Raw genomic sequence first — 21,405 nt, 5'->3', positions numbered from 1 at the left:
CCTCTCATTCATATACATTCATGTATCATCTATTGGACTATATAACTAATCAAATGAAATATAGGGGGAGTCCCTGGGGTCACTGTACACCCTTCTGTTTGAGAACTTGGAAATGGTCAAGATCCTCACCCCTAAACCATATATACTCATGTATGGGACAATATAACAAATCAAATGAAATATAGGGGAGTCCCTGTGGTCACCCCATCCCCTCCTGTTTGAGAACTTGGAAACAGTCGAGATCCCCATCCCTAAACAATATATATTCATGTATTGTTCAATATAACTAATTAAATGAAATATAGGGGGAGTCCATGGGGTCACCCTACCCCCTCCTGTTTAAGAACTTGGAAATTGATGAGATCCCTACCCCTAAACCATATATATTCATGTATGGGACAATATAACAAATCAAATGAAATATAGGGGAAGTCTTTTGGGGTTACCCTACCCCTTCCTGTTTGAGAACTTGAAAACCCTTGAGATCCCCATCCCTAAACTATATATATATTCATGTATGGGACAATATAACAATATTCATCAATCGAATCCAATCCATCACAATCATCGTCACGTATCAGTCATTACAGCTGAACGGACGTGTTGGGCCAGCTCTCCTTTACCCACTATCTTCGATGAGGGGCTGCCAAGTTGACCAAACTGGCCCTGAAAGCAGCTGTTGTGAAGAAATAACATCAAATTAGTCAACATTCCATATCAACACAACTCACAAAACCAAGATGGCGACCTCCAAAATGGCAACCACCACTCGTTCCTGACCGATGGCAAAAATTATTCAAACGCTCAACAAATGCCTTCGAACACCGAGCCGACCGTGCGAGGGCTGAAAAGCCAGTCAAGGTCATTAAACACTTCCATATATATATATATATAACAAATCAAATGAAATATAGGGGAAGTCCCTGGGGTCACCCTACCCCTTCCTGTTTGAGAACTTGAAAACCCTCAAGATCCCCACCCCTAAACCTATATTCATGTATGGGACAATCTAACAAATCATTTACATTAACTATGGGCAGATCGGTCAGATCTCACCTTTGATCCTTGTAGTAGTGAACATTTTTATCTGATTTGTGTCTCATAACTTTTGTACTATAGAACACAAATTCAGTTTTCTTTACAGGGAAACCAGTTCATTCATACTAATACATGTTCGAACTAAGTCAACAGCTACTACTAACAGTCAACTAAAACCAACGTTAACTACCAGCTAGAACAACTGCAATCATTGCAAACTTGTACCACTGCAGACTCACCATAAAAAATATACATTGATATACGCATTGCTATCGTAACCTTGATAACATACAAATTATTTGCCTTAATAATTAATTCATTAGATAAACATAAATGTACAATATATGAATGTTTAATGCCACATCAGAGGCGGATTTAGAGGGTTTTTCAGGGGGCCCGCCCCCCTTTTGAGGAAAACATTTGGTATATTATGTAGGGAATCAATGAAGCATAACTGAAGCAGGCCCTTCTTAGGCAGTCAGTGGGCCCCCATTTATGAAAATTTCTGGATCCGCCACTGCACATAATTACTTTTGCCTGGTTTTTGGTTAACTGCCTTTAGCGCTTATAGCGCTTTGATTTATTTCATTTTTCTATATATATGATAAAGTTCACTTATAAAAAAATATAGTGAAATCCTATATTAGAAAAAAAAATGATTTATACCATACGAGCCCCCTAAAGGGACATGGAAAAAAGGGCATATTTTCTTAATAAAATGACCCAAGTTAGACTTGATAACCTGTTATTATCATGTATGCTTTATAATGGCGGTTTAACATGATCAGCAGTTCACAGCACGCATGAAGTTTTATCTCTTGGCAGTAAAGATTCATTGTAAGAACTTATTGATGTTTTCTAAGTTGTAATCAATAGACCAATTAATAAATAGAATATGGGATGATTACTCTATAAATGTTTTATTCACCTTACATTGATTTGTCAGTCAAGTGGAACTTATGAAAATTTGATAAAGTCCATATATATAATGTCCAGAAATAGTCAATCAATATATAGACCAGAAAAACCAACAATAGTTTACTAATCGTAGCATCTAACAATAAAAACTTTTGTGTACATATTGATTGTGGAATATAGTTTCATTAGGTTTTATAAACATGAACATTGGAACTATTTTATTCTGTTATTTTTCAGAATGGAAATAAAAGGAAACTTCTGTCAATATTAGCATTAGAACATCAGAAATGAAAAAATCTAATAAAGTAAATAGATAATTTCCAGCATGTAGAATTTAAAATTGGTTTTGTAATTAATGTCATATTCATTCATTCATTCATGTGTTCATCATGTACATTAAAACAAAGCATTACTATCTAGTGATTATTACAGTATAAATGTTTAATTCATCTAATGTTTTAGAGACGGTGATGTGAACATTAGATAATTTGTAACCTTTAACAGAAGAATAAGGTGATAAACATAAAAGAGCAACATTACACTTTTTCTTCGTGATATTATGAATAAATAAAAAGTAGAATGATTGCATTGGCATTCAAAGCTTTCTTTTTGACATTCTTCTGATCAGTGGCTGATTTAGAAATTTTCATAAGAGGGGGCCCTCTCTGGGCTGCCAGCCCACCCCAACCCAACCCTCTGCTGATAAAGGTTATAATTTAACTGTTGTTATTAAATCATCGTTTATTGGTAAGAGTTAATTTTTCAGGGTTAGGTCTTGTACCTGTACTGAGATACTAATACATTTGTAGGTTACCTTTGTATATGTTATATAGAACGTGTAATACAATTGTGATTTGAAAATGTCTACAAGTCTGACAGTTTACATCTGATCTTGACATTATTTTCATGGTTCAAAAACAGTGTTCTAGCCAGGATTTGAAAAGGGCAGGGTGCGAGTCAGAAAAAGGGCAATTTAACGTGTACATGACATTGAAAAAAGGGCAATTATAATTTATTTAAGCTTTATAATTAATAAGCATATAACTAAAGCACTTTGTAAAAATTGAGTAATAAATTTCCATTAATGGCACAATCTTCTATGTTTAACTTAATAATCTCAGGGTATTATCTAGATATACTCACTCTTTCTCAACATATATTTAGTTAGATGGACCTATCTTTGCTTTATACAATAAACAGTGTAAAGTGCAACTTTTAAAGGTCAGGCAAGTGAGATGCTTTCATTATTCAAATTATTCAACATTAAGTTTTCGTGGTAACTCAGGAAAGGTCATTTTTACAGAACCCACAAAGGTGACCTGGGAATAGAAATATAATCACCTGTGGTCTTCCTCGACCAGTCGTAAAACCTAAGCTAAAGTAGGTGTTTGTTGACTATGCAGGATGTACAAGTTTGAAGCCACATCTGTTTGAAATGTCGCTGATACCTCCTGTAATGAGAGTGCCAACCTCTTTGCATGTTAAGAACTCTTGCAACAACTTTCAATAGGTGGCCTTTTGTAAGGCTAAATTTCTGTCCCTATCTAATACACCCTCATTTTCCCAGGGCAGCCCATATTTCCAAGATTTCATCCCAAACAGCCTCTACTACAGGACCTTCCTTTTGTAATTGTTGTTAATTGATTTTGGTCCTGAACATGCATGAAATATTTGTCACTGAACGTTAAGCAACCAACAATTAAGCAATCATTCAGTTTTACAGATACTTTAAGTAACAGGTCATCTTCATTTGGTGAATGGAATGATTGCAAGGTGTATATGTCATCTGACTTTGACTTCATTTTCATGGATCAATGATAAGGTTAAGTTTATTTGTTACTTGTAGTAAAACATTGATCTGAAGTTCATAGTGTATAATGTTGTTTTTTTTTCACCTGGCCATCTGTCCATCTCAGTCCTGTTCTTTTTATCATGACTCCTCTGAAACCACACAACAGAATTTTATGAAACTTTTAAGATAATTAGTACATATCGACAGGAAATGATTATTTTTTTTTCTAGAAGTTATACCCCTGGGAAATACACTGTTAAGTCTTAATATACTACTGAAACAGTTTGTCATAGCCACCTGTCTGAATCAACACATTCAGATTTCATGAAACTTTGTAGATAATAATGATATACTATGTAGATGTGCAGGATATCAACAGGAAACTAGCTATAGTTCAATATTTCTCTAACAGTAATGCCCCTTTGAACTTAATATTTTGGCTTAAATAAACTACTGAAACAGTTTGTCTTTACAAATCCTCTGAAACTACACAACATAATTTCATGAAAGTTTATAGATGATAAGGACATACATGTACTTTGTTGATGTGCATATCCACAAGAAATTTGAATCAGTTGGATTTTTGTAGGAGCTATATGTCTTTGAACTTGACCTGTTTGTCCAATTCATTTTGTACTGATTTTACTGTATTGTTGTTAAAACCTTTGAAAAGAGGCACTTAAATGACAAAAAGTTTACAAATGAGAATACTAATGTTCTGATTTAATTACAAAACAACAAATAAAAAGAATAAATATGATTTACAGCAACAAAGGAGTTTTACCGCTGAATTGTGTATGTATGGAAAAACATTTATATTGTAAAATGAAAAACACAATAAACTATAGAATATAGTTACCAAACTATCCATCCAATCTGCCTACACCGAGTTTGAATCAGCTCTATACTATAGATAGAATGTTCATTTACAATTCCAATATTGTATAAGTCTTTTATCAGTGGTACCTATTGATTTGTCTACCATACCATCTATTTATTTAAACCCTGTTCTTTATTACTCTTTAATTACTAACTCAATGGTTTTTTGTAAATTGCTTATAAATTGGAATTAATGGTTTCCATAGTTCCTAAAGCCGCAGTAAAGTGGTGTATTGAGTGTATATAATATGTTATGTTAACTTCATAAATCTCAAGTCTTGAGAGAAAGTGCCAATTAGTTACTATTTGCTTCTTCTTTATATAGTCTTGTTTTGTAGACAGGGATGTAGTTGTCATGGTGATCTTCACATAAATTGTTGGTTTTTTTCAGTTCAGTTATTCAGAAAATATGTTTCTGTAGGTAAACAATATTACATCACCCAATTAAAGATTTTATTTCCTTTGAATTATCTTAAAAAGTCAAATAATATTTCACAAAGAGCTTCGTTATTGTTGCCTTGATTTTGCTCCACCTGATCTCAGATACTATAGGCAATAGGTCTACTATATTTGGTGTATTGAATGATGTAAGGTGTGTACTCCAACTGGCTGACCTTAACCTCATTTTCATAGTTCAGTGAATTAATTTAAGTTTTTGTGTTTTGGTCATTTTTTCTAATACTATACAATTTATTTGGCCTTGACCTCCTTCTCACAGTTCATTGCTCAGTGTTAAGTTTTTATTTTTTTTTAAATCTGTTTATCTAAATCAGTAAATGTCCTCCAATCTTTACCAAATCCACAATAATTCATCTTCAGATGTGAACATTGAGGTTATTACAACATTAATGTACCTATATCACCTATTTTTATAAAAAAAAAAAAAGTATATTTCAGTCAAAGTAACAGCATAAATAGTTGTCTATGTCAATAATATTGATGGAATTTAATTGGTTTTACTTCCTTGTAATGTTATACCTTGACAAATCAATAGTTGTCAAGTCTACAATGACATACATTTTTTATTACCACATTTTAAAAAATCCCAAGGAGGATCCAACAGTGCAATTTAAGTAGATTTTCTATTAAACTTAAACCAATGATTTATCTTTCAGACAAATTCAGTTCCATGTTGGTTGAGCATGTCTATCCATGCAAAACATTTAAAATTAGTTTCAAGTTAATTAGGCATGTCCTTCAATGCAAAACATTTAAAATTAGTTTCAAGTTGATTAGGCATGTCCTTCAATGCAAAACATTCAAAATTAGTTTCAAGTTGATTAGGCATTTCTATCCATGCAAAACATTTAAAATTAGTTTCAAGTTGATTAGGCATGTCCTTCAATGCAAAACATTCAAAATTAGTTTCAAGTTGATTAGGCATTTCTATCCATGCAAAACATTTAAAATTAGTTTCAAGTTGATTAGGCATGTCCTTCAATGCAAAACATTCAAAATTAGTTTCAAGTTGATTATGCATTTCTATCCATGTCCTTCAATGCAAAACATTCAAAATTAGTTTCAAGTTGATTAGGCATTTCTATCCATGCAAAACATTTAAAATTAGTTTCAAGTTGATTAGGCATGTCCTTCAATGCAAAACATTCAAAATTAGTTTCAAGTTGATTAGGCATTTCTATCCATGCAAAACATTCAAAATTAGTTTCAAGTTGATTAGGCATTTCTATCCATGCAAAACATTCAAAATTAGTTTCAAGTTGATTAGGCATTTCTATCCATGCAAAACATTTAAAATTAGTTTCAAGTTGATTAGGCATGTCTTTCAATGCAAAACATTCAAAATTAGTTTCAAGTTGATTAGGCATTTCTATCCATGCAAAACATTTAAAATTAGTTTCAAGTTGATTAGGCATGTCCTTCAATGCAAAACATTCAAAATTAGTTTCAAGTTGATTAGGCATTTCTATCCATGCAAAACATTTAAAATTAGTTTCAAGTTGATTAGGCATGTCCTTCAATGCAAAACATTCAAAATTAGTTTCAAGTTGATTATGCATTTCTATCCATGTCCTTCAATGCAAAACATTCAAAATTAGTTTCAAGTTGATTAGGCATTTCTATCCATGCAAAACATTTAAAATTAGTTTCAAGTTGATTAGGCATGTCCTTCAATGCAAAACATTCAAAATTAGTTTCAAGTTGATTAGGCATTTCTATCCATGCAAAACATTCAAAATTAGTTTCAAGTTGATTAGGCATTTCTATCCATGCAAAACATTTAAAATTAGTTTCAAGTTGATTAGGCATGTCCTTCAATGCAAAACATTCAAAATTAGTTTCAAGTTGATTAGGCATTTCTATCCATGCAAAACATTCAAAATTAGTTTCAAGTTGATTAGGCATTTCTATCCATGCAAAACATTCAAAATTAGTTTCAAGTTGCCTTGATTTTGCTCCACCTGATCTCAGATACTATAGGCAATAGGTCTACTATATTTGGTGTATTTAGGAGATAACTGTATTGTATTTTAAGCTCCAACGGCATCAATTGGGGATTTGATGGTCGCAAATTAAGTTTACTGGCGACGCGTTAGCGGAGACAGTAAACGGGTATTTGCGACCATCAAATCCCCAATTGATGCCGTCGGAGCTTAAAATACAATATTGTTATCTCCATTCTAATGAAACTGACAGAAAACAACGTTAAAACATGTATTTAAAATCTGTCATGTGCCATCTGCGCTTGCGCGTACGTCCCAAAGCATCAATTGTCAATTGATGCCATGTAAGAAAGTGACGTTATCCAATCAAAATGAACGTTACAAACGTTGTTGCATTAGAATGAATGATGTAAGGTGTGTACTCCAACTGGCTGACCTTAACCTCATTTTCATAGTTCAGTGAATTAATTTAAGTTTTTGTGTTTTGGTCATTTTTTCTAATACTATACAATTTATTTGACCTTGACCTCCTTCTCACAGTTCATTGCTCAGTGTTAAGTTTTTATTTTTTTTTAAATCTGTTTTTCGTTAACTGGAAGAAATAGGTCAACTTTATTTGGTATATGAAATGATTGTAAGGTGTATATATCAAGCTCTGTCTTGCAGGTATCATCTGACCTTGACCTCTTTTTCATGGTTCATTGGTCAATGTTTAGTTTTCATTGCTTAAGTTTGTTTCTTAGTTATACTATAAGCAATTTTTCAAGACTATTTAAGGCATAGATTGATTGAAAGGTGTACATGTCTGCCTGGCATGGTTCATCTGACCTTGACCTAATTTTCATGGTTCATTGGTCAATGTTTAGTTTTCATGGTTTTGTTTCTTATATATACTAAAAGCAATTTTTCAACACTATGTAATACATAGATCGATTGAAATGTGTACATGTCTGTCTGACATGGTTCATCCGACTTTGGCCTCATTTTCCTGGCTCATTGGTCAATGTTTAGTTTTTCTGGTTAAGTTTGTTTCTAAGAAACTAAAAGTATTAGGTTACTATATTTGGAATGATTGTTAGGTAGGTGTACATGTATTTCCCTTTAGGTTTATATGACTTTGACCTTATTTCTTGGATCATATTAAGTTAATGTGGTTCTTGTTATAAAGCTTTATATTTAGGACAATCAACAAAAAAAATCAATGGTCAGTAAAGCAGGGTTGACATTTCAGCATGTGCACTCTTGTTATGATCATGCTTGATAATCTCAAAGTAATGGAAAAAAGTATTGTTTTGAAGTTTTTGGTACTAAATGTATATAGTATAAAAGTATTATACACAAGTATGACTGGCTTACAGTATATGTATATGTAATTTAAGAATTAAAACACCCAGAAAATATGATTTAAAGCTGTAACTGCTTTAATGACAATATTTTACTTTATCAATGATAATTCATGTCAAATAGAAGTGCTGATAGAAAGTGACTTTCATAAGCATATTATATTGGGGGAGGGGAAGTTCTCAAATTTGTTTTAAAATCATGAAATCAACAATTTTAAACGCATTTATAATTTTGTTTACAAATTGTTGATACAGTATATGCCTTTTATTATTTTAGTTCATTTTGCTTTATATATTATATGAGAAAAATATTTTGGTTGCGTTTATTTTAATTAAAATGTTTCAGTACCAAATAAGTCAAAAGTTTGGAGGTCATCAATCTACCTTTGCAAATAATAATATGAAAGTGAAAAAGGAAACAAATGGTTTCATTCTGTTATTTAATATATGGTTCCTGGAAGTTCATAACACTTCAGTCATATGCAATAATGAATTGACACAGATTACTATAATATTATCAATCAATTTATAAATAAGTCATTATAGCTTTAATAGTACCATAAATAATGAACTTAAGCTTCCATGTAACCCAGAATAATTATAATAAAGAGACAAACTGATTAAGCTCCTCCCTAATGATGGAATTTGTTTATGACTGGTTCCAAAAATCTGGCATTGATCTGATTCCTGCAAGAAGATTTTGGAAATCAATTTTTTTATATTGGAATATTGTTCTGTTCAACCAATTGCCTTGGTTACAATTGGAGAAAAGTTGCTGAATCAATTAATGGATTTTTCCAATAGACAGAATCATTTGTAATATTAGGCTCCTTACCAAGGCCCTGTTATAATGTAAGTAAATATAATTTCATTGATTTTCTAACCAATTTTCCATTTCTATTAATGGAAGCCATTTTCTTTCTGTCCGATTCAAAGAATGAACTGCCCCTGCAGGTTGGCAAGACAACAAACATGGCTGAGGTAATGTTTCTTATCTATTTTTTTCAATTAATGATGTTTTCAGTTAGTTGCTTTGAAGGTACTGAATTAGTGCATGTGCTGAGCTTCTGCTGTTAGCTACTTTTGAAAAAGCCTGTATCTGACATAATAGAATTAGTTGGGACATAATATTATTGATCAAGTTCCAGCCTGAAAAATTCTCACTGTAAATGGAGCTTATAATTGTCTTTTGTCAAAGACATTTCCACAAGATTCATATTTAGGGCACGTCATTTCACACCTTTCCTTGGTGTGATGAAAATTTATTTGTTTTATGAATGACTTTGAGCAGATCAATATTCATGTATTTTTTTATAATTCTAGACTGTAGGATCTGACATTTAAAACATATATATTTGGCAACCATCTGAACATTAATATATATAAGTGATCATTTGAATAGATAATATCATAAAACTTTCCCATTTATATGCTATATACATACACAAGTGGTCTATTGTTGAAGGCTAGATGTGGTTTTTTATGTGTCATAACTTTGCTCTCCAATAAATGCATACTCCCCACCTCTATATGGGTACTCTGGCTTGCTCCCATAATAATTAATGTCCACCAGGATATAACAAAGACTGCTGAAAAAGCCATTCAGTGTCAATCATTGGAAGAGTTGTTGGTAGATAGAAAACCATAATACTTGTTGTTCCATATGTGTTTCCTAGATATGAAAACTTAACCCTACCTATTATATGAAATTGAGGGCAGAATATATCAGTGAAGTATAAAAGTGGTCAGTTTTTTTAGGAAGCTAGAGTCAGCAGAACGCCTGCACTATAGAAGGTGGCTAGTCCCTTATAATTCATGTACCTAATTAGATTCATTTCATGAAACATGTAAATGAAATGTTCAAAGTCTAATTTATATTGCAACTGGTCCTAGCTAATATCACATGACTTCTTCAATGTAAAAAAGATTTTTCAAAATGTCATCAGCACAGTGTCACTTGACCTTGACTTAAACATCTTAAAAGTGGTATCTTTTAAATGCTTCATTTATCAAGGGTTATGGCCACTGTTTTTACAAATGGAACCAATATTATATAAACTCAGACTCTGTAATCAAAACTTGAATAAAACGTATCCGAGAAGGAATTTTCTTCATATAGAAGGTTTTTTAATTCGTTAAATATTTCTAACTATTAAACCCTAAGTTAGGCTGTTTTACTATGAATGAAAATTGTGGATGGTCATCTGTGACAATAGACTGTACCGATCGCTTGTAAAAATTATCTAAATCAGTAAATGTCCTCCAATCTTTACCAAATCCACAATAATTCATTTTCAGATGTGAACATTGAGGTTATTACAACATATGTACCTATATCACCTATTTTTATAAAAAAAAAAGTATATTTCAGTCAAAGTAACAGCATAAATAGTTGTCTATGTCAATAATATTGATGGAATTTAATTGGTTTTACTTCCTTGTAATGTTATACCTTGACAAATCAATAGTTGTCAAGTCTACAATGACATACATTTTTTATTACCACATTTTAAAAAATCCCAAGGAGGATCCAACAATGCAATTTAAGAAGATTTTCTATTAAACTTAAACCAATGATTTATCTTTCAGACAAATTCAGTTCCATGTTGGTTGAGCACGTCTTTCCCATGCAAAACATTCAAAATTAGTTTCAAGTTAATTAGGCATGTCTATCCATGCAAAACATTTTTAAACAAGTTCAATGTTGGTTAATCATGTCCTCCAATGCGAAACATACAAAATTAGTACCATGTTGGTTATGCATGTCCTTCAAGTATAACATATATACAATCAGCTAATGAAAAAACTAGTGGAAAGGGTCTACGAATCTACAATGAGTAGTGTACTTTTATGGGCCATTTTCATCGGCATTAATCTTAACAATCCAAATTTATTTTTTGACAGTTTTTATTCAAGAAATTGAAAGAATCTTGATTTCTGATTTAACTTGGTGTTTTTTGTATGTAAATCATATCTTAAGTCTTTAAAAATTTCTTCAGTATCTTTTTAGATTTAGATTTTTTCTGTTGATATATTGTTCTGAAGATATGAAGATGTAATTTCCTCCACAGAATTAAAACACTGACTCAAAACTATTTTTCCTCATCAGAGTTATTATGATTTATTCAATGAGGTGACATGACTTCCTGAATATTCTTACCTTATTTATTAGGAGCATGCATATGTTGACATTTGTCTCAGCAATAGATACATGTCAACAATATGATTTAAAGTTTAGTGGATTAACAACTATCCATTCTATCTTTGTATGTGAATTAGTTTTAACATCAATTAAGCAGCATTATTTGTGCTTTGTTTTCCAGGTTAATTGAAAGAACTGGTTTCTTTACTCAAATTTATCACCAAGAAAATGTTTTTAAATCAATAAGACAGTAGATTTTCCTTCAGTGTAGAAAATTTAATTATTGCAAAGAGTCTTTTCATCCTATAAAGTGTTGTTAATTTGATTAATCTTTATTTTAACCTAGAAGTTATAAACCTAAAAAAAGATATATCCCTTTGAATATTCCAAGTGGCATGTCATGTATCCCATCCTTTCTTTGGTCATCCTATTATTGTAAATCTCACACTTTGGGAGACAAAGAGATTCTGTTCCATTTATTGATTTGTCTCTATCTGTTTTGTTAAACATATTTGTTGGTTTTCTTGTGTTAAACATTGTTGTCAATATATTGGAGATTTATTGCTCACTGTTGTGCAGTATCAAAGCCAGCGAATTAGAAAACAAGGATGTATTATAATCAAAGGTTAAATGAAAGTCAACACAGGAAGCCAGGATTAATTGCATGATGGCACAACTTGTTTGATGTTATTGTGGAGTCAACAATTTAAAAACAGATATTGTGCATTTAATTGCTCTCCTTGCTTTTAATAAGTCAAAAGTTCTATAGAAAATATTATGGTACTAATTTTAAATATACTGAAAGATTAACATATAGAATAAGAAGATATTGTATTATTGCCAATGAGACCAATACACCCCAGAATCTAAATGATAGTGTAGATATTAGCAACTGCAGGCAGGTCACTTCATGTTCAGTTCAGTTCACTTACTACATGTAACCAAACTTATCAGTCATTGCAGTGATATCATTAAATTTTGTAAAAAGTTTGATACACTGAGCGCATTGCAATAATTTCACTGTTTGTTGGCATTGCCATTTGTTACCTCAAAAAAGGAAAATAGATTATACCTCAAAATATACTTTATGAAAACTAGATGACATATACCTTTTAAATTAAGATTTTAATTTAATATTTTTCTAATTTCAGGGAAGTTTAACTTAGCTATGTCATCAGAATCATTTGACGAATCATCTAATTTGGTTGTTACCTCCCCTAATGGTGATGAAAAACGCAGCAAACATAAAGAAGATAAAGGAAAGCTACGTGTTAGAGACAAAAGTCCTTCAAAGGGATTTGGTTTTATGAAAAAGAAGCGATCAAAATCACCATTTAGCTCACCATTCAAATCATCTAAGCCTCCTAAATCACCATCAAAGTCACCTTCAAAAGAAATATTAACAGAAGAATATAAAGATATTGAAAAGAAGATAAGTGAAAAAAAGTCTGAAGAATGGAAAATCTTCCAACAAATGCAAGACCGCATCAAGCAGAATCTCTACCAAACTCAAAATACACTTCATAAACTCTCAGCTAGTTTTGATGATGACATTGAACAAGTAGAAAAATCCAAATTAAATGTTGATGAAACAAATGATAATATGTCTCTCATTAAACGTGAAACTGGTGAAGACCTTGATCTAACTGTAACAGAATATAAAATGGCAGATGACAATACAACAGAAGATGAGTTGTTGAATTTCTCTCAAGGAGTTTCAAATCTTAAAGTAACACCAGATATATCTCCAAGAGGTACACCTAAACCACCAGCAAACAGTTTAAGAGCAAGTAGTGAAAATTTACTTGGTTTAGATCAAACGTCTGTTTCAGTTGACACTGGATATATTGATCTCCTTGGACTCTCTACAGATGAACAAACTACTAATGTGGATAATCAAGTGCCGCCATCTTACATGAACGAAGATTTACTTGGATTAGAAGACTTTGGAACAGATCTATCTCAACAAGGAAGTAGTTTATGCAGTAGTTTTGATGGGTCAGATATGATATACAGTAGTAATGTCCAATCTCATAGTGAAATGTCATCTTGTCGATCCACACCATTGGGCTTTGAATCAGCATTCTGGGAAGGTCAAGACAAGGTCACACACATTCCCTCTGATTTTGTAAGTTCATTGGTGGATGAATTTCTACAGCTTGATACAATGAAGGGTACAGATGTTTCTCTTGGCTCATTTGGGAAAGATAAACCTTCATTTACGCCTGATTTGTTCGATCCATTGACTCCTCCCCCTATTCCTTCAGCGACAACCAAAATAACATTCCCTACATCTAACATTCAGACAAATGTAGATCCTTTTGCTTCTGTATTGGAGGACAAAGACGTAGAAGATATGAATAGTAAAGATGATGCTGAATTACAACCTGATTCTTCAGCATTTGCTTCAAGAGAATATGATAATTTAGGCTTCAGAATGCTCTCTCTTGATGTCCCTCCTGATCAGGAATCTCAAGGGACTGCACTGAAAAATCCTTTCTTGTCTGATACAGGAGAGGAAATATCTCATCAACAAACAGCAGATGTTTTTAGTGACAATAACTTTTTCTCAGATATGCTCAACACATCTGATATACCTTCTCATGGAAATATCTGGGGTGATATTACAGAAAATATGGACAATGCACCAATGGAGGGAAGCATCAATCCATTTGAAGAGGATTTTTTTGCAGCTGATCAGATAACTCAATCAGATATTCCTACACAAGGTAGAAAAATGTCTTTAAATAATCCTTTTCTCATGATGGATGAATCTGATTTTGATCCTATAAGTGATGAATCTACGATAAATCCCTTTATGGATCTTGAAAAACCGGCTTCAGCAAAACATAAATTTCTATCAGACTGTGACAATTATCTATCTAATTTTACTGATTTGGATTCAGTTGTTTCTGACACTACCAAAATTTCCACATATTTAGAAAATTTTGATCCGTTTGGTACTGCTGTTGATAAGCGTGACTCAGGAATCAGCGATAAGGTGGAAAATGGAGATGTACATGTACATGATGTTGATTTTGTTGCTGATTCAACAAATTTTAATGATGATGATGATGACGATGATGACAACGAGGATGATGACACATTTAGATTGAAAATAAAACCAATCATGAGTGAATCAAAAATATTGAATACAGTGCCTGTTCCAGCTCTTGTACCACCTCCTCGACCTAGCAGGTCACCTCAACCTCCTAGGGAAAATCCATTTGATAGGGAATCTCCGGCTGAAGAAAATTTTGCAGAATTCAAAGATCTCCATGAAGAAACAAATGCACCGAAAGTAATAGATTCTTTTAAAAGTAGTGATATATCTACTGATATCAATTCTTCAGAAGAGGAAAATTTAGAACCACTTTCACCATTTTATGCAAAGGCTGATCTCGAAAAAGAAGGATGGCATTTAATGTTGAGGCAGCCAATAAAGAAAAAGTTGGCCTTAGCAGGAAATCGTTTTTGGAAGGAAGTTTATGTTAAACTAGTTCAACAAAAAGAAGGTCCAACTCTTCAAATATTTCGTGATGACAAAAGTGCTGAAATTCTTCAAGAACTTATACTGCAACCTTGCTATTCAATATCAGAACCTACATTACAACATTATGACCAATACGGTAAAATACACACAGTAAAAATACAGTATATCTTCTACAAAGAAAGAGTGGGGATAAGACCTGATAGAATTAAACCTTCATTTGTCAAAAAACCAAAAGCTACTATGATACTTGACCATGCACCACAGGTATCAGAAATGATGAAATTTGGGTCTTTAAAAAAGGAGGAGATAAATACTTTTGTTCGTCTCATAGAAGATACAATGATGAACATGGATGCTCGCCGTGAAAAAACATTGACTTATGTCAAAGATGAAGTATCTGCCGAGGTTTGGGATGAATATAAGACAGTGCTTGACAAGCAGGGTAAAATTTTATCTCAGAAAGTAAGGTGTAGGATATTTTTCTTAGCTTTTGTCACTGGAATGCCTGCCACAGAATTAGGTATCAATGATAAAAGAAAGGATGGAAATGAAGTTGTAGGTCGTCATGACATTCTACCTATCAAAACAGAAGAATGGATCAGACCAGAAGATCTGGAATTTCATTGTACAGTAAACAAAGAACTATTTGAAAAAGATGGAACAATAAGATTTCATCCTTTAGATGCATGTCGATTTGAATTAATGAGATATCGTGTCAGACTGCGTGAAAATAAAGAGTTGCCTCTTCAGTTGACAATAACGCAAGAAGTTAAAAAGAAAAAGTTTGAAATTAGGTGTGACCTCCTTGTAACTGGGTATCATTCGTTCAGTAAAAAGCATGGTCAGTTTCCATGTGAAAATATTGAAGTCAGATTTGCAATACCAGAACAATGGATATATTTATTTCGATATGAAAGACGGTTTGGGTATGGCTCTTTAAAATCAGCATGGAGAAAACCTGGGAAAATCAAAGGCCTGGAAAGATTGACAATGATAGCTCAAGGATTAATGACTCCAACTCTTATGGAAACTGATGTTGGTGTTGCCAAGTATGAGAATGTATATCATGCTGTTGTTTGGAGAATACCCAGACTTCCAGAAAAAAGTGAAGGTAATTAAGCTTAATATCATAATATCATTGATGCTTTTAACAACTTTTTTCAAAGCACAAAAAAATCTGTTAGAAATGATTATAAAAATTATAGGTTGTTGGGTCCAACCCCTGAACTCTCATACATTTGTTCCTTGAACACTATAGCCCATCTAATATACAATATATATACAGATTTTTAGAGTCAATAAGAGAATTGCTTACTTGGTTAAGTAATTATTATTTTACTGCCTTGGGATCTTTTCTCTTTATTCATTAAAGCATCATTCTAGAGAAAAATCAATAAATGAAGGAATCTGCAACCACTTAATTTTACTTTACCAAGTGCTTTCTATTGCCATTCATGTTATACCCTTAACATGTACGGTATAGGTATATATTCTATTTCAATTAAAACTAATAGTGGTAATAGTCTTTTCTATTTAACTGATGGTCATACCATTACATCGTTTTTAACAGATAAACACAAACTTAAAGGCAAACATAACTAGCTTGCTGCTTGTATATTTTTTTAATAGTTGAATTTTTTCAATATTAATAACAACTGATTTACATATATTGCAAATCAAGACCTTTCAATTAGCACATTATCATATGGCATATATATTAAATGATGCTCGAATTTGTCCTTTGGTCAATGACATTGGAATCACAATTGTAGGACTCACTTAACATACAAACCTTTAAATATGCATTCAACAACAATTATTTGAATAGTTTCAGCCATTTTTCCATACTTAAAAATAGAACAACAATTATTTGAATTGTTTCAGCCAATTTTCCATACTTAAAAATAGAACAAAGTCCCTAAAGTGTGGTTTTGAAATAAGTATAAATTCTCAGTTTTGTCTCAGAAGTCCTTTACATGGATAGTAAGTACCCTGGCTGCTCTATGTAAAAAACTTTTCCTACAATTTATTTGAGAGTTCTGATATGGCCTGTTCTTCATTATCCAATATACTCCCATTTTCCATTGGTTTTCTTAATTTGATACCTCAGTAATTCATGTTTCACACATTTTTTGTGATAAATGTATATGTTATTATGGCTTCAGTCACCTGTTCTTGATTTTCAGAGGTTAGAGATTTTCAGTATATATATATATATATATAGGATGAAGAAGATTAACTTGTTTTAGTTTGAAAGAATTTGTTTGCAATGTCAGAACTGCCAGTCAGAACATTTAGATCACAACATTAATGATATCACCTTGCCCTCATTTTTCCTCTGCAGTGATCAGGCTTAGATGTCCATCATTAAGTTTTGATATATACTATTGGTCAACAAATATTTGTATTTGGATTGTTTGTGAAAAGACCGTATATCTGTCTGTAATGGACTTATTTTTTATTGTCATACTCAAATTGTCAGGTTTGGTTTTCAGGATTAAAGTCTGATGCATTCCTAAAATTATTGTGTAAAGATATATGACTGTCTGACATATCGTGTATCTTTTGTCTCATTGTTGTTCTCAAGTGACCACATTAGACTTTCTAGATTAGATATTCTCCCTAGCAACTATGTCTGATAAGTTAACACAGCTTCGTACATTGTAGTACTGCAATATACCAGTTATTGAATTTTTCAGTAATCAGCCCAGTTCCTGGTCAGTTGGAAAAAAATATGTTTGTTCTGACGTGAATTCTAGAATCAATTTGAATTTATCTTCATTTATATAAGTTCTTGCTAGCTCAACTGTTTAAATAGGCTTATAACTAATGTAGCAGCTTACAAATTTACATCCTAAGTAAGTTGGGCCTTCTTTAGTACATGTATAACTATTGTGCAATTTAAATAAAATGCCTATTTCCATGTGAAAAGTAATTTCTAATCATTGAAATCTGTGCAGTGAGTTTTCAGATTATTGACAGTGTATACTTGCTTTGCTTTAAAAAGAATGGTCTTGATTTGGTTCACAATAAGACCCAGTGGCGGATCCAGAAAATCTTAAAAGTGGGGGCCCACTGACTGCCTAAGAGGGGGCCGCTCCAGTCATGCTTCAGTGATTCCCTATATAATCAATCAAATGTTTTCCACAAAAGGGGGGATCTCTCCCCCCCTCCTTCCTAAATTCGCCTCTGAGACCAGTACTTCTATACTTGAACTTATCATTTTCTGAGCTGATGAATTCAGAGATGCATTAATATTATACTATGCTTTATCAACACACCCAATTATCAATCATTTCATATCACAATCTTCTTTTCTTGCTTTATTTATGATAGAGACTTAAATAATGAATAAAGATTTAAATGTAATTCTTTTTTTCCAACTGTTCATGACTAGTCATAGCTTAAAATTGCGAGTCCCAGGACTGACCTTTATAAACCTTGTTGACTTCAAGAGGTTATTAGTCTCGATACTCTCCTGTGTGTAAAGAAAGACGTTAAAATTGATGTTTGCTGCTCATCAACCAAGCCCGTGGCTATTTTTAAGCTTTCTGATAATCATGTGTGAAATCTGAAAAAGTGTGATCATAAATGAAGTATTTATATAAAGTTGAAAACAGAGAAAAACAAACACCTCATTGATGAAAACAGAAACCAACACAAACAAGTCAAACATTTATTTCATCATATATACACATCTAGATTTACAGAAATAAAACAGGAAGACTTATTCACTTCCGAGCTCTGACTTTGAATAAAAAGTCTAGTTTGTGTTCTTTTAAGTTTACTTTACATTTCAATAATAAGAAGCAATTGAAAAATTGTTATACTGGAATTATTATAGTACCTTAACTTTGCACTAATAAGAAATATATAATTTTTCTTTCAGGTGCTTACAAAAATCATTTGTTCAAACTTTCCTTAGAGCTTAGTCCTCATGATGTTATTCCAGAGACATTTGAACAAACTGCTGAAGTTCGCTTTACTATGCCATCATGTACAGCATCACAGACTCAAATTAGGTCTGTCTCCGTAGAAAATCCAAATCCTCCAGATAAATGGGTCAGATATGTGGCCAAATATGAATACACAGCGGCAATAAATCACATTGACCATGTAAATGATGTAGTAAGTCCTACAGAGAGTGACATGGATTACAGTATATCCACAAATCCTTCACAACTACTGGTAGAGAAAGGAGAAACAGAAATCCCTGAGAAAGACCAGTCTAGTAGTGAGGATGATGATTGAGTCAACAGAAAGAAGTTGTTGTCATGTTGTGTTAAGGTTCAGAGTGAATCCCATCATTAACTATATGAGTATAGAGGCAATTACTATTCATTAGGGTACTATCCTATAATATTAAGTAAGGATGAGTTGAAAATTAATTTGAAAATATCATTTAACTTTTTATTTGATTTTAAATTATCTATTCTTTCAGTTAACGATGGTTGTAAAGTAGTCTGTGACCATACTACTTTTTCAATGTCTGAGTGTTCCAAAGTTCCTCTAGATCTGGTTCTGGATTTAACACTTAAACAACAAAATAATGTCAAGATTTATTTATGGGACTTTATTTCCACCAAACAAACATTACATAAGCAAAATGGTCCAATAATGATGTAAAACCCAAAATTAAAGACTTGTTGACAAACATGATTTAAAATACATATCTTTTGCAAGAAGTGAAGATAGTTGCTGTTCTATTCTGTTCCACAGTAAATTATAAATTCTGCAATTATATCAACAAAAGTTTGTGCTATTTGATTATTTTTTAGACAACAGGCTTCCTTTACTGTTTCTCTGATAATTTCAGTGTGTAATTAATTCTCTTGATATCAGATAGCTTTGTTTTAACAGGTTTTTTTCCCATGTCAAACATATTAAAATATTGAAGCAATACAACCGTTAGAAAAATTTAGTTTTGCTATACAAACCGCTGGAAATTCTGTAGAATGCAAAGTAAACAAATGCCATCTTTTCCCGCAGAGCTATCAGGTTCTTTGATTTATCTTTAAAATATTTATACATGTATTGTATGAAATTTACTTATGAATTGTTAAATATAACTTAAAGATCCATTCTTATATGTATTTTCCTGTCTTTCAATACATGTGTGTTGTGAAATTTTGGTGATTACAGTAAATTCTGAAAATATATATATATATATATATATTATATATATTATATAGGTTTTTAAAACTTGACAAGTTATGAATTATTTACAATTCATAATATATTCATGACTTATTTATATTAATTTTTTCAGTCCTATGAATTCTTTGCATTTTTAAAGTATCTAATCAAAAGAGTAAAACTGTTGCCCATAATGCAGTTTGTATATACATAGAAATATATTTTTTCTGGCAGAGCAGTATACTGTTAGAATTGTGGTTGAAACAAATCCTATGAAATTACTAGGATCTCTTAAAATCTGCTTATTTTCATGATATTATCATTCAGATTTAACTGGTTTGAACAAATTTTTATTGTCTGCAGGCCATTGCTGAAGTCAATGACTCCAAAGTTTCTTTTCATTAATAAAAATCCTTATATTCAATTGTTTGAATAGTTTTTGCCATTTTTTTGGAGCTGTCTGAGTGAGTTTTGATTTTTTCTTTGTATTTGGTGCTATAAATTGTTTATGACAAGTGCAATGTTCTTCAGTTATATTTAATCATTTATTTAATTCTATAAGGGGAGATAACTTCATCCTTTTTTTTTATCATTTTTCCAGACACATGTGTCTAAATTATAATTCATTTAAACATAATAGACTGCTGACTTTGAGTTTTCCATGAATTTAGGGTAATAATTGTCTCCTTATGAAGATGTGCTGAATATTTTGTTAAGGGGGGATGGGATTATATTAATTAGGATTTCAGATGTAAAACAAAGATTTCATAAACAAGAACTTTATGGAGAAGTAATATAAATATACCTAGATCTGACTTCTTTATGTTGGTGAGATATATAATATTGTATTTTACCTAATTAGTCTCCTTAGTATTTATAAAGTACCCCAGAGAGAGTTATTTATTTCATATTGAACCTATTTTTCCTCTTTATAGCCTTTAATGTATTTACTGATAATGTAAGTGACATATCAGTTATACTACATTTCAGTGACAATTTACTGTTTATGGTGTTTATTAATTGTTACAGGGACACTTCTGAGGTAAAGTGTATGGTGTTTATTAATTGTTACAGGGGCACTTCTGAGGTAAAGAGCCGTTCAATTTACATGTTTTTTTTATAATTGGGTATTTTGTTAGTGTGTATAGATGCTGTGATATTTGTCTTTTTTGTTTTCATTACTTTTATTATGTTTTGTATGTTTTGTATGTTTTCTATTTTTCTGTGTTATCGTTTTTATACTACATCTTGCTGATAAGAGT

General features: G+C 31.9%; 1 protein-coding gene across 4 annotated transcripts in view; it reads left to right on the top strand.

Annotated features, from left to right (window-relative positions):
• LOC143067521 (uncharacterized) overlaps window positions 1-20,176 on the top strand; it is a 39,889-nt gene extending 19,713 nt beyond the window's left edge. For 2 of the 4 annotated variants that reach the window (XM_076240838.1, XM_076240837.1), the window contains exons 3-4: window positions 12,666-16,118; window positions 18,897-20,176. In XM_076240838.1, coding sequence (XP_076096953.1) covers window positions 12,683-16,118; window positions 18,897-19,258 — 3,798 coding nt within the window. In that variant the 5' untranslated portion in view covers window positions 12,666-12,682 and the 3' untranslated portion in view covers window positions 19,259-20,176. Of the gene's footprint in view, window positions 1-8,971; window positions 9,225-9,253; window positions 9,354-12,665; window positions 16,119-18,896 lie in introns of those variants that run through there. The other 2 variants (XM_076240840.1, XM_076240839.1) reach the window with 2 other exon arrangements.
• Window positions 20,177-21,405: the final 1,229 nt, after the last annotated feature.

This window comes from Mytilus galloprovincialis, chromosome 3, assembly GCF_965363235.1.
Source record: "Mytilus galloprovincialis chromosome 3, xbMytGall1.hap1.1, whole genome shotgun sequence".
Lineage (NCBI taxonomy): Eukaryota > Metazoa > Mollusca > Bivalvia > Mytilida > Mytilidae > Mytilus > Mytilus galloprovincialis.
Note: the sequence above shows the minus strand (reverse complement) of the source record. Positions and strands in the feature narration are given on the sequence as shown.